The sequence below is a fragment of the Gymnodraco acuticeps genome, unplaced genomic scaffold (assembly GCF_902827175.1).
Source record: "Gymnodraco acuticeps unplaced genomic scaffold, fGymAcu1.1, whole genome shotgun sequence".
Classification (NCBI taxonomy): Eukaryota; Metazoa; Chordata; class Actinopteri; order Perciformes; family Bathydraconidae; genus Gymnodraco; species Gymnodraco acuticeps.
In genome coordinates this window covers 41,632-53,906 of record NW_022989929.1, presented here as the reverse complement: position 1 = coordinate 53,906, position 12,275 = coordinate 41,632, and the positions used below count along the sequence as shown (strand labels likewise).

General features: G+C 41.1%; 1 protein-coding gene across 1 annotated transcript; it reads right to left on the bottom strand.

The window, feature by feature from the left end:
• Positions 1–452: 452 nt before the first annotated feature.
• On the bottom strand, positions 453–11,472 carry nop53 (NOP53 ribosome biogenesis factor). The gene is made up of 12 exons (XM_034209910.1): positions 11,231–11,472; positions 10,354–10,430; positions 10,128–10,227; positions 9,300–9,502; positions 8,880–8,935; positions 8,659–8,754; positions 6,613–6,714; positions 6,360–6,524; positions 4,179–4,354; positions 1,912–1,978; positions 1,473–1,549; positions 453–1,367 (listed from the first exon to the last, which is right to left on the bottom strand). Exons 1-12 carry the CDS (start codon positions 11,434–11,436, stop codon positions 1,307–1,309), a joined length of 1,386 nt encoding a protein of 461 aa, XP_034065801.1. The 5' UTR covers positions 11,437–11,472; the 3' UTR covers positions 453–1,306.
• Between the last annotated feature and the right edge of the window lie 803 nt (positions 11,473–12,275).

The window sequence follows — 12,275 nt, the reverse complement described above, 5'->3', positions numbered from 1 at the left end:
AGTTATCTCTTGTTGCAAACCTGACAATTAAAAAGCGAGACTTTTAAATGTGTAAAGACTTACGGTGCTACGTTCGATTGATGGCTGAAGTAATGCAATCCCTTGCCTTCTCTAACACAGCATATACGTTTGTAAAATGCTTACAAGTCCTGCACAACATATAAATGCAGGCACTTTTAAAATGTCCCACGAAAAAAACAAAACTATTTTCAAACACATCAGGCTTTGATTTGTTTCCATCAAATTTGTATTTTTCAAAGATTTTCAAGGGCCTGTGAAAAACCATCAGGGATACTGATCGCAGTCTTAGACATGACCAATCCCTGCAGGCGATGATAACATGTCACGTCTGACCGAGTTACTCACTCAAGCTGTTAGTTGCAACTCAGACGGATTAATAACAGAGAGCAAACACATCATTCATCCTTTCTGCACTCAACACATTCTTGAAAGGCTTTTAACTTGATTTATTATTGTGATACAATGAACTATTTATTGTGTAAATTGGAATGATCCACATCTGTGCTCCCGGGTGTGTTTTCTTCCTGTGTACATGACATAAGCTGCTGCTCATAACCAATTGCCCCTTGCAGGATTAATAAAGTTGTTGATAGATGAGAGCAAAGTAGTGACACACGGTCTGAGCTGTGTTCTAGAAAACCTGATAGTCATATTAAAGTGGCCCCTATTATGTTAACATATACCTTGAGTAGAGATTAGGTTTAAGGGGTCTAACAGTTTGGCCATCACCATTTTTTGAAGTGCCACAAGGAGGTGGAGTTTGATGATGACAGAAAAATTACCTTGCGTTTTCCTTTTCCTACAATGTACGTTTTTGTGCATGTAAATGGTCTGCAATGGTTAAACTCCATCTCTAAGCTGCTGACCAATCACAGCAGAGCCGGCCAGCTAACCAATCAGAGCAGACTGGGCTCTGGTTTCAGACAGAGGGTGTAAAGAGGTGCTGCAGCACAGGCAGTATGAGAAAAAGAGCTTTGTGAACATTAAAGCATGGAGACATGTCACAGAGCTCCTTTAAATAACTCAATGAGACAACATGTGTGAAAAGATATATTAAAACATGAAACCAGTAGAGCAAATGCACTACACTTACATCCAACACTTTCATATTTTTTTCACGTATCATTGATTTTCCATATTAAATTGTTAGCAGTTGGAATTGTCTGAAAGGGTCAAACGGGCCCCTGATTCAGTCGTATGTACACCGTTCCATTAGGATGTCTTTGTGGCTTTAAAACGCTGCCCAGCCTCTTGAGTTCAGCTCCTGTGGTTTGAGGGTCGGCATTTAAGTGATCTCTCTAAAAGCCCTCTTCTCCTGATACTTCACTTTGAGTCTCCTCTTGAACCTAAGAGATGGGGGAGGGTAGAGTAGAAACATTAATAAACAGACAACGTTTTAATCTGTAAATCACTGAGAGGCTTTGAGGAGACGTTACGCAAGAGGTCCTTACTTGGCTCTTTCTCTGGGTTCGATCAGGTTCCTCTTCTGCATGCTCTTGAAGCGATCCTTGAGGACGCTGCCCTCTGGCTGCAGAGTACCAGCATTACAGGGGGGGGGAGAAAAGCCCAGAGAAATCCATGAGACAAATATCACTCTGCACAATTCCCACCCAATATAAAATCCCGTTCACATCACAAAGGCTGCTTTGAGTTTTACTCGAGCCATAAGGGCAGGAGATAAGAGGGGGAAGCAGGGAATTGTCCACCGGCAATTAGATCACACATGAAACGTAATGACGCCCGGGGGGGAAGTGGCAGTATTAGAGAACAGGATCAAGCTTAGAAGACAATGCACCGAGTAAATGAAGCAAAACTCATTACAGATAAAAGACTCGTGTCCTCACTGACAGGGGATAAGCTCGTGAACATTAAACACAACAAGTGAAGTACCTTGAGTTGTCGCAGGGAGCCGGCCAGCTCGTCACTCAGCTGGACCTCCAGGTCCTGAGCCTGAAACCTGCAAAAAAACAAAACATTAACTACCGTTGAGTGAATGCAACTAAATCAAGCCACATAATTATACAAGTGTGTTGAAAGGGCACTGGAGGATGCAATCACATATGCATATTGCATTTACAGACAACATTATTGGAGAATGTAAAATACATTATAGTAATTAAAAACAACAATGCGGCAGTTTTGGATATCTTGACATGTGATCTTGGGCCAAACTGGAACTTGCAGGGGCATCAAAACATTGGGCACAAAGTCCTTAACAATTGATACTTTTGTCATTAAATCTTAAAATACAGTTTTAATGTTGCAGTAAGGTTTTAGGTAGGCTATTTTTATTATATGTACAGCACTTTGGCTCGACCAAAAATCGTTTATAAATGTGCTATATCAATAAAACTTGATTTGATTTATAAAACATCCCATTGGACATTTATCACAAAGATTTGGGGGAAAACAGCCCTCTTTCAAAGAGTCTTCCTATTGTAGATGTGTTGATTTCCCCTTCATACACATATGACGAAGGTTTCATGTTAACCTCAGACATGATGACCTCTAGTGGTGTTAGCTGATCCTACAGCAGGACAATTGAAACCTGAGCTAAAGGCAGAGCAACAGCCCCAAGTAGAGAGATCTTGTTGCCTAAAATCTGAGAAATGCAATCAGGGTCATCTGAGATTGAGCTCGGGCTGGAAAGAGGTTGCCATTTGTGTCGTTTGTTTGCATTATTGGAAATGTGCAACCCTTCCATCTTAAGTATTCCAGTTTGCATACAAGTGGGACACTAATTTGTCATAACATTGCACCACTGGCTAATATATCCCCTGATAAGCCAGAAAAGCATGCTGGCATACATCCATCTTACTATCCTGGTATTTATTTCACATACATTGGCGCTTTCACACCAAGTACTTTGCCGTACTTAGATCAACTCTTCTGATGAACTAAAGAGCAGATCGCGTTCACACCAGAATAAGTCCCTGAGGGAGGATTAGGCAAATGTGGGTTTACTGGCAGGCCGCAAACAACTTCACGGCGCATACTGCCACCCGAAGTCCCCGGAGTTGGGGACTGGCTTCAGAGTAGGGTTGCCAGAAACTGACCATGATCAAAATCGATTATTCGGCAGCCCTAGAGAATAATAATCTATTAATCGACCGACCCCCCCCCCCCCCCCCCCCCCTGTATTATTAATAATAGCATCGCGCATCTTCAAATAAAGGCAATGGCAGGCACTTTAGACAATAACAAACAATAAACCACCATCATGTAGCCTGTATTAATAATGGCAGCATTGAAATACATTCAATAATAATTAGCCTATTGTTCCACGAGGAGGAACTCTTTTTACCTGCCGCTTTGTTCATCTTTAGTCGCACGTGTGAGGGAGAGGGGGGGTGGGGGCGGTGTGCAGCAGCAGTCTGCTCTGCACGCAGGCTTCCTCCAAGTTTACAGTAAAACAAACTGGTGGTGTGACCAATGGCCATTTACAATTGTTAATACTATTACTATTATTAGCATTAGTCTATATTTTGGTTGAAACTAAGCCAGAAAAAAAAAAAAAAAACATAAATATATAAATAAAATCGATTTTTAAAAATAATATTCGATTATGGAGACTGTAACGATTAATCGAATAATCGCTGGCATCCCTACTTCAGAGTAAATCGCCGACACCTCCTCATTGCTCCACCGCTCCCATGTTTTCTTTTGTGTTGCCATAAGTTAGTCTCTCTCTCTCCGTTGGTGCGCGGGGCTAATGCTAATGCTAATGCCAATAATGCCAGCAAATAAAACGGCAGTATGTAAAAAAAAAAATCTGAGTTTTACGGGGCGTGGTTTGCAATCCGCCCAGCCAATCAGAAAATTGAATATTTTTCTCCCAGGAAAGTACCTGCTCTCTAGCAGGGACTACAAAGGTTCTCATTAACTAAGTTCTAGTTCTGGATTTTTTTTCGCGTGAACGCACATTTTCAAGAACTATACTGGGAAAAGTACTCCGGCGTGAAAGCGCCTCATGTCAGGACATACTAAATCTATTTCTGGCATGCTTCCATATACACTCAAAGGCAAACTGGTATTTTCACCACTTGAACATTTTTCAAAGTTTGTGCAGAGGTCCTACGAGTCCCCCAACATTATGAAAGCGCAATATAAATGTAATGTAACAAGTTTTAGCTGTGAGGAGAGCGCTCGGTGCGTACTTGAGTTTGCCGAGGCGTCTGGGTTGAGATTTCTCGGCCTCCTGGTTGGCTTTGCGTTGAATCTGTTTGACTTTGGTGCCCGCCTCGTCCTGTTTGATGGAGGTCTTTATGGAGCGCAGCTGGAAGAGCTGCTGATGCCTGAAGGTCTTCTCTTTGTCGGCCTGTCGACTTTGCTCCTATAATGGGAAGAGGAACAGTCAGGTGGAGTGGGAAGATGGTGAGTGGAGCAGAAACAACGTGGCAACCTTTTGAGAGTTGTTGCTAAAAGCTGCAACAAAAAAGCCATAAACCAGGGGGGCAACTAAGACTGTTCATTGATGCAGATTGGGCATTTGAGTTTTGTTTATATGGTCCAGTTGTATATGTCTTAGGTGTAATTTGGCTCGGCTTCCTATTTATGGACATGCTTTTATTTTGAAGGAGAGGTAGCGCTGTTGACAGGAAGTTGTTGTTGCTATGGAAACAACGTGACGGAGATTAAGGGAGGAAAGTAATATCTACATATAAAGACGGAGAAAGTAAACGATAACGTTTATGGTTAAGTGTTAGCACCCCCCGAAGAGGCACAAGCTCTGACGTTGATATTGGAGAGTTCAATAAATTCAATTTGGAAAAAAACAAACAACGAAATTGAAACCCGAAAGTACTCCAACGAACGAATATTCGAATACAGCCCTAGTTACCAGCTCCCTTAATACTTCTAATTTATATCATGATTACTTTGTTTTTATTCTTACCAACGTGTAGTTAACTTATTTAATACTCAAGTCTACTCTTAGTGTGTTTACACGTCCTCAGATCCCAGGAGACCGTTAACAAAACCGTCTCCTGAGCTCCTATGAGTTATCTTCACATTCCCAATGAAGGAAATACTGGGAGCGCAAGGATGTGATCATCACAGGACACACACTAAAAGCAAGGCGGATTTTGAAATGTATATTTTCTTAAAAAACCTCTTTATTGGATGAGAAATGTATAAAATGGTTTTTCCATGACCCACTGTGTGCAGCCGGTATGTGTGGGGCAGGCAGGAGTTAATAGAATAAACTTTACCAGCTCCCTTAATACTTTTATATTCACTTATATCATGGATTACTTTGTTCTTACGCAATTGTTTATATTCTTACCAACGTGTGGTTAACTTATTTAATATGCAAGTCTACTCTTTCCTTGTATGTGTACCTTGCTGCTGTGACGTAAGGAGTTCTGATTGAGATTTTACCAACAAAAAAAAGTTTGTGAAATGCCCCCGTCACAATTACACAGCCAAAAGTTGTTTTAACTTACCTTCACATGACAACCAAAACTAAAGAAATCCCCACATTTGCTTAAAAGACTGAAGACTAGGGATGGGTATCGTTAAGGTTTTAACGGTACTACTACTTTTATCGATCCGGTCTTTTAACGGTAATCTTATCGGTTCTTTTGGAGAAAAAAAATATATAAGGTAAACTAACTAAATTGTGAACAAAACTAACATTGCTTTTTATTTAAATTAAATACATAATATTTCACATCAAAAGAAACTACAATGTTTTAACAAATCGTATTAAATAATCTGATGACAGAACTGTAAACAGAATAGCTGAAACTTTAACAAAATAAATAACTCAGTTTCCTCTAATCATTAACCCATGTTTGTATAATGTAGTTAACTCTGTGTGTTGCTGCTAGCATACATAACACCTGACGTGGACACGTTACTCGTGCACGGGGCTACAGAGCTGCTAGAAAGACGGTCGAACCCGGTGCATTCCTCCGTCTGGATGTGGAGCACTTTTGATAAATGTTTAGACAAATCGTGTTACCGCCCTTACATGATAAACTCTTATTGCACTTTAGGTAACGAGCATTGTCCACATCAAGACGATAAAAAGACCACTAACGTCGGAGCTTAACGGTACCACGGTCTTTAATAATTCAGCCCCGGGGCTCGGTACCCATCCCTACTGAAGACCCTGAAATGCAATAATTGCTGATAAATTTGCTTACGATCGTTAAAATGTTTTAGATTCCCGCTCAAAAGCTGTAACTAGTGAACCCAAAATAAAATCTGAATACAAACCACATCATTCATAGAAATTCAGTTTGAATAAAAGCACAGCTGCCATCACATCATCAAAGTGTATAACTTTCATAATGGCCACCACTGATATTCACATAAAGGTTGAATTGACGTACCTTCAGTATCTCTGCCCTCTCTTTCCTCCTCTCTTTCTCCGTCTTCTTCAAGGCCTGTGCGATGGCTCCTACTATCACACCATCATCATCAGCTCCTGCTTCTTCATCGTCATGATCATCTTCCTGTTCTACCAGGCCTTCCACCTGCTCTCTGAAGATCGTCTCCTGCAGAACACAAACACGTTGGCTCAAATCAGACGTAGTTCCTGATCACTAACAAAAAGAAAGTTGAATGAGCAATAATAATCTTCACCTCTGTTGCTAGGTGATCTTTGTTGACCGCCAGCTGCCTCACGAGCTTGTCTTCCGCTTTTTGTTTCTTCACTTCCACATCATGGGCTTCCTGCAGCAAGGCCTGTGTTCATATAGTGAGGGAAGAGATTAGCATTTAGTGCAGGTCATACTTTATACTTTGACATTTTAATAAAATAAAAACTGCTTTGTTGCTGGATAAACGCAACACATCCAAAGATATGCACGAAATAAAAGCCTCATCACTTGTTTTATTATTTACATTGGAGGATTCATACATTTTGGGTACTAAAGGGTATATGCAGGAATCCTGAAGTCACATGTAATTCATTTTAAGACCTTTTTTAAGACCCTTTCCATACATTTTAAGACCTCATCGCCACTTCGAGTTTTAACCGGTTACCTTGGCGACACACTTTACCTCACATTGCCTATATACAGTATTGATTGTCCTTCCTCCTTATCTTCCAACCATTTGGACGCAGACTTGCATTTCCCCATAACGATGTTGCTTAGCAACCGGCGTAAACGGACCTTCGCGCGCTATCAAGCAGTGAGCGCGCGATGTCCTGTTCAGATGACGTCAAACCCAACGGGATGCCATCAATAAACTACACAGAATCACACTACACACCTACGCCATGATTACATTCAGGCAGACTGTAGAATACAACCTCTTTGGACCATTTATATACTTATTGAAGACAAGCTACAAAATGTAATACCTTGGAAAATGCCGTTTAATAGCCTTCATTTTCGCTAAATTGATCAACTTTTAATACTTTTTAAGATCCCCGCGGACCCCCTGTGAGTTCCTACTTGTCCTATTCTTACCTCAGGTTGCATTGACAGGGTTCAAAAGGTGTGGCGGGCTTCAAACACGTTCCCTCCACTGGTTTCAACCAAGCACTAAAAGCATTAGATGTTTTCCAACCAAATACGGTTGAACTTACTGTGATGCCCCTGTGGGTGCATCAGTAGATAGGGTGTGGCTGTTCTGTCTGTGCTGCATTGGCTCCAGTGATTGCACCGATTGCAGTAACTCAGGGCACCTGGGTCTGGTGCTCTGCAGCTATTTCAAAGCCTCTCTGCTCCTGTCTGCTCTCTCGCTCTGTTTTCCTGCAGGCACCCGGCTCTGATGAGTATAACCAATGTGTTGAATTGACCAGTGTTGTGCAAATAAACACCGTTACCTACCCGTTGACATGTTGTGTCTCCTTTTTGTTGTGGCCTTTTGAGCCAGGTCGCAACACTTACACTTCCCCATATTAATTTTTAAGTAGATTCGAAGATACATGAGTTTCTGACGGTCGCTAGGTGCAGTTTGGTTGCTAGGTTACTAGCTGGGTGTTCTCCAATAAGGGGCCAAAGTTAGTGATTACTGGTTCCATGTTGATTTAATTCAATACAAATTGTTGGGGGGGGGAACTGAAAGGCTCTTACCGTACTGGTTACTTTGCAGCCCGGACATTTCCCCCAAAACACATTTAGACGCCATCGCAACACAGAAGTACCTTTCAAATCCGATCTTTTTTAAGACCTTCTGAATCATGTTTACGACCTTTTTAAAGCCTTAAATTCAGATTATCAAATGTAAGACTTTTTAAGACCCCGCGGGAACCCTGATTGAGTCGTCCAATTTAAGAGATTCTGCAGTAATTGTTGGCTCTTTGTCCTCTCAGTGGTATGATCGCTTTTAGCTGAATGTCCTTAACATTTCTTTTGCTTATCAAATCAAGCTTCTCTCGGCGAGGAGCAAGTTCGGAAAATGAGCATCACATTCAGGGTTCACTCCATGAAGTTATGATAGTAGTCGGTTTCCCTGTTTTACGGGCTTAATCTACGGTTACCATGACATCAGTCAAAAGGCATCGCACTTCATTTTCATGTCTGCTGTGCGAGGAAGTCCACTAGACTTTGTTCGTGTTAAGAGTTGTGCAAACCCAAGAAAGAAATATGAGCAATCCTGCTCTGAAATTCAGGCTTTTTAAATGACTAATTGAAGTCGACGCAGAGCCATTTTGTAGCGTGTCGAGTTGCCACTAACCTGATGGGAGAAGAAGTCTGGGTTGTAAGATCCTCCAGGAGCGATCACCTCCACAGCAGGAAGCGCAGACGGCTTGGCATTCAACTTCTCTGGACGCTGAGAGGAAAACCGTGATGACACCACATTAGTCGAAGTCAAACCACTACATGTGTAATATAAAATACTAGTGCTCTGCTCGAATGCTATTAAATAGGTCTTTGCTAAAACAAAACACTTCTCACCTTGACACGCGATTTGCGTGTTTGTTGAAGGTACCACGGGTCAGCTGTACTTTTTACTACAATGAAAAGAAAATAGTTTCCAAATTAGATCATATATGCACAGTGAAGACACGGACAACAGCTCTGTGATCAACATGCGAGTGTGTAAAGCTCCCAGGAAGATATTAACTTTCCAGGCGGTAACATAGGGCCTCATGGTTTGCACTGCAAACCCCAACTATAGGAACTATAAAAAAAGCTTTCACTTGATCACCATCAGTTCGCAGGGACTTTAAATCTTAACACACTCCTACATGTGTATCCTCAGATGACCGTTCACACAACGATCACCTGAACTCCATGTTTGTCTTCACATTCCCATGAAGGGAATACTGTGAGCGCAAGGATGTGATCATCACTGGAAACACACAGAAAACTCACTCTCTGGTGCCCATATGTCGTAGAAGTCTCTCTCGGGGTTGTTGTTGGCGTCAGTCACTGCCTTGCTTTCTGTCTTCCCGGCCGGCCGTAGGTTCAGCAGCTTTTTCTGCCTCCGTGGCACTATGCCTTTGGCTGCCAGATGCTCGGCCTTCTGGGCAATGCGGCGGAGTTTTTTGGCATTAGGTAGCTGGTAGGATAGCACACTGGGGGGTAAAGGCAGAAGAGATAATTATGTGAGACAGGAGGATGTAAAGGAACGAGGTAACGAGAGATGTGACACTTCATAATGTGTGTTTCCATGTCCTCAGATCCCAGGAGACCGTTAACAAAACCGTCTCCTGAGCTCCTATGAGTTATCTTCACATTCCCAATGAAGGAAATACTGGGAGCGCAAGGATGTGATCATCACAGGACACAATAAGAGCAAGGCTTTTTTTTTAATTTATACTTTTTTCAATCTCCACTTTATTGGATGAGATAAATGAGAAATCGTTATTCATTCCAAGCTCTGAGCGGTCAGTATGTGTGGGGCAGGCAGGAGTACGTAGCTTAGGAGTTAATATAATAATAGAGTCTTCACAGATACTGATCGTGATTAGTTTTGTGTAGATAAAAGTGTTTTAGGACGAATGAGCTTAATGGCTTTCCATAAACTTGAAATGCAGCATAGAATGTTTTTCTGATATGTATGAACATGGACTAAAGAAAGGGTCCAAACGTATGTTGTGCATGCTATCCAGTAGTTCTGAAGAATAAAACCAACAGTAATTGCAATTAGTGAGATTGCATAAGCAGGGTAAAGCTCAGAGCTTAGCGGCTGATACTGACTCTTTAGGTGCGGGAACGAGGGAGTCGTGCTGCAGGATCAGGTCGATCCTCAGAGGACGCACCGGCTTTCCTCTCCTCATCTTCACCTCGACAGGTGCCACTACAGCCCAGGGGAAAAGATCATCATTTGAGTCAGAATTAGGCATATTGGGATGTGGGCGAAAACTACCACCTCACTGATTTCTATTTGCACGTCCCAACCGTGGCCCGAGGGACATATATTCACCTTTCCGTTCAGCTTTCTTTGGCGGTCCAACATCCAAAAAGAACAAACTTTCGTCCGTCTTCTCCGAAAGCAAACCTCTATAAAACAGAGACCATATCATTTTACCAATCAATCATGTATGCATCAATTACAGACATAATATACAAATAATTGCCTATTTTCCAAAAACTGAAGATATCCAGATAAAGCATTGAACAAAAAGAGCTGCACAAAGCTAACCAACCAGCACAGATCTTTAGCACGAAATGTATAGACAAAACGTGACTTGAAGTCATTGACATAATGAACCAAAAGACAAAACCTGTTAACCCTTATTTGTGGATCGTGAACAGGACAATGTGTTTTTAAAAATAAATAAAAATACCGTCGACATGAATTTCACTTTATTTGTAACATGGTAAACTAATTAACAAAAGGGGGAAGTACTACTGAGATTGTTCTACTCAGAAAAAGAGCCACGCAAGTAACAGTAGTAGTAATTGAGCAGAAAAATGTCCTCCATTAGTGATATATTAGATATAGAAGCGACATTTTGCAATTGTACAAGTAAATGTAGTGGAGTAAAATTAACTTCGAGATTGTACATGAGTAAATTATGTCATAAGCTACTTTTCAATAGTGGTAATGTATGACTGAAGTTATTTTTATTTTTTTAAAACAACTCTTTTGTGACAACAAGACACCAAAAAACAGGACTCGCTTAGCTAGCTAACTGCTGTAAACACAGTACACGGTTTTAGGGGGGGGGGGGGCGGTCAGACATCTGGTCACAAACGGTTAAAACCCGACGAAATGTCCTCTAATGAAGTTTAACATTCGACATTTGTTACATGTAAATACCACACGGTGGTTTCTCCAGACACATGGCTGAACTCACCCTGTGGTTCTTTCCTGGTGTCGGATGTCTTCCAGAAACTCGTCCACATCGTTGATGTCGATGTTTTTATTCCAGTTCTTCTTCTTGTTCTTGTTCAAACGTTTTCTTCGAGTGGTGCCCAGGCTATCGCCGCCCGAAACGGACTTTAACTTCATAAAACCAGGCTGGGAGGACGCCATGCGTTTCATCCTCCTGTTGGCCGCCATGTTGGAGGAGGAATGGTGGAAAGAAAACACGTCACGTGTTTGGTTTTTATATGCGCGAGGGACGCTGCAGGCGCGCCCCCTGCAGGACAGAGAGGGAATTACCATATATTTACCATGCCTTTATTCAAAGATTTAAAGGGTTTATTGCCATATGCACAGTAGCTACAGTATCGATATGGTGATTAATATATGAAGTCCCAGGTTCCTCCAACAATGCAACCTAAATATAAATAAGTTGTAAAATATTAAAACAAATAAAAATACATATAAAAATAGTGCAAGACCAATGTGTTTGGGTATTATACACCCATTCATAAGAATCACAGGCTTTCTTGTTATACTGTATGCACATAGGTTTTATTAACACTGGGGTCGCTGGGAACATGTGCCCACCACTTTTTGTTGTGTCCCCACTACTATTTCAAAGCTTGTTTTGTTTTAAATGTTCTGAAAAACAACTAATTCGTGTACAATTATTCACTGAGGCTTATTTACACAACAAGAAAAGATAAAATGCTAAATTAATATATAAAATGAATGAATGTGCATTGCCAAAAGCTCAACAAAAATGTATTTACTCGTTATAAAACCACCATGCACTGATCAGTTTAACAAAAATGATTCATAGTTTCCCCAATCTTGGTAATTATCTATTATCATCGATTATCTCACCTTGTACCGATCCACCACATGACATTGTGTCAAATGTTTAGACTGTTTAAATATGTTCCCCACCACTTTTAACAAAAAGCTAAACCTTTGCATAGTTATCGTGTAGTTGTTGTCAGTGTAACACGTTTGTATTGGCACTATTTTTTCATTTTTTTATATGTTATGTC

Coding starts and splice junctions, on each gene's coding strand:
- nop53 (XM_034209910.1), bottom strand. CDS start 11,436: ATGGCGGCCAACAGGAGGATGAAACGCATGGCGTCCTCCCAGCCTGGT. Junction 10,431..11,230: donor CACCAGGAAAGAACCACAGG/GTGAGTTCAGCC, acceptor TCTGTTTTATAG/AGGTTTGCTTTCGGAGAAGA. Junction 6,715..8,658: donor CAGACTTCTTCTCCCATCAG/GTTAGTGGCAAC, acceptor ATATGAACACAG/GCCTTGCTGCAGGAAGCCCA.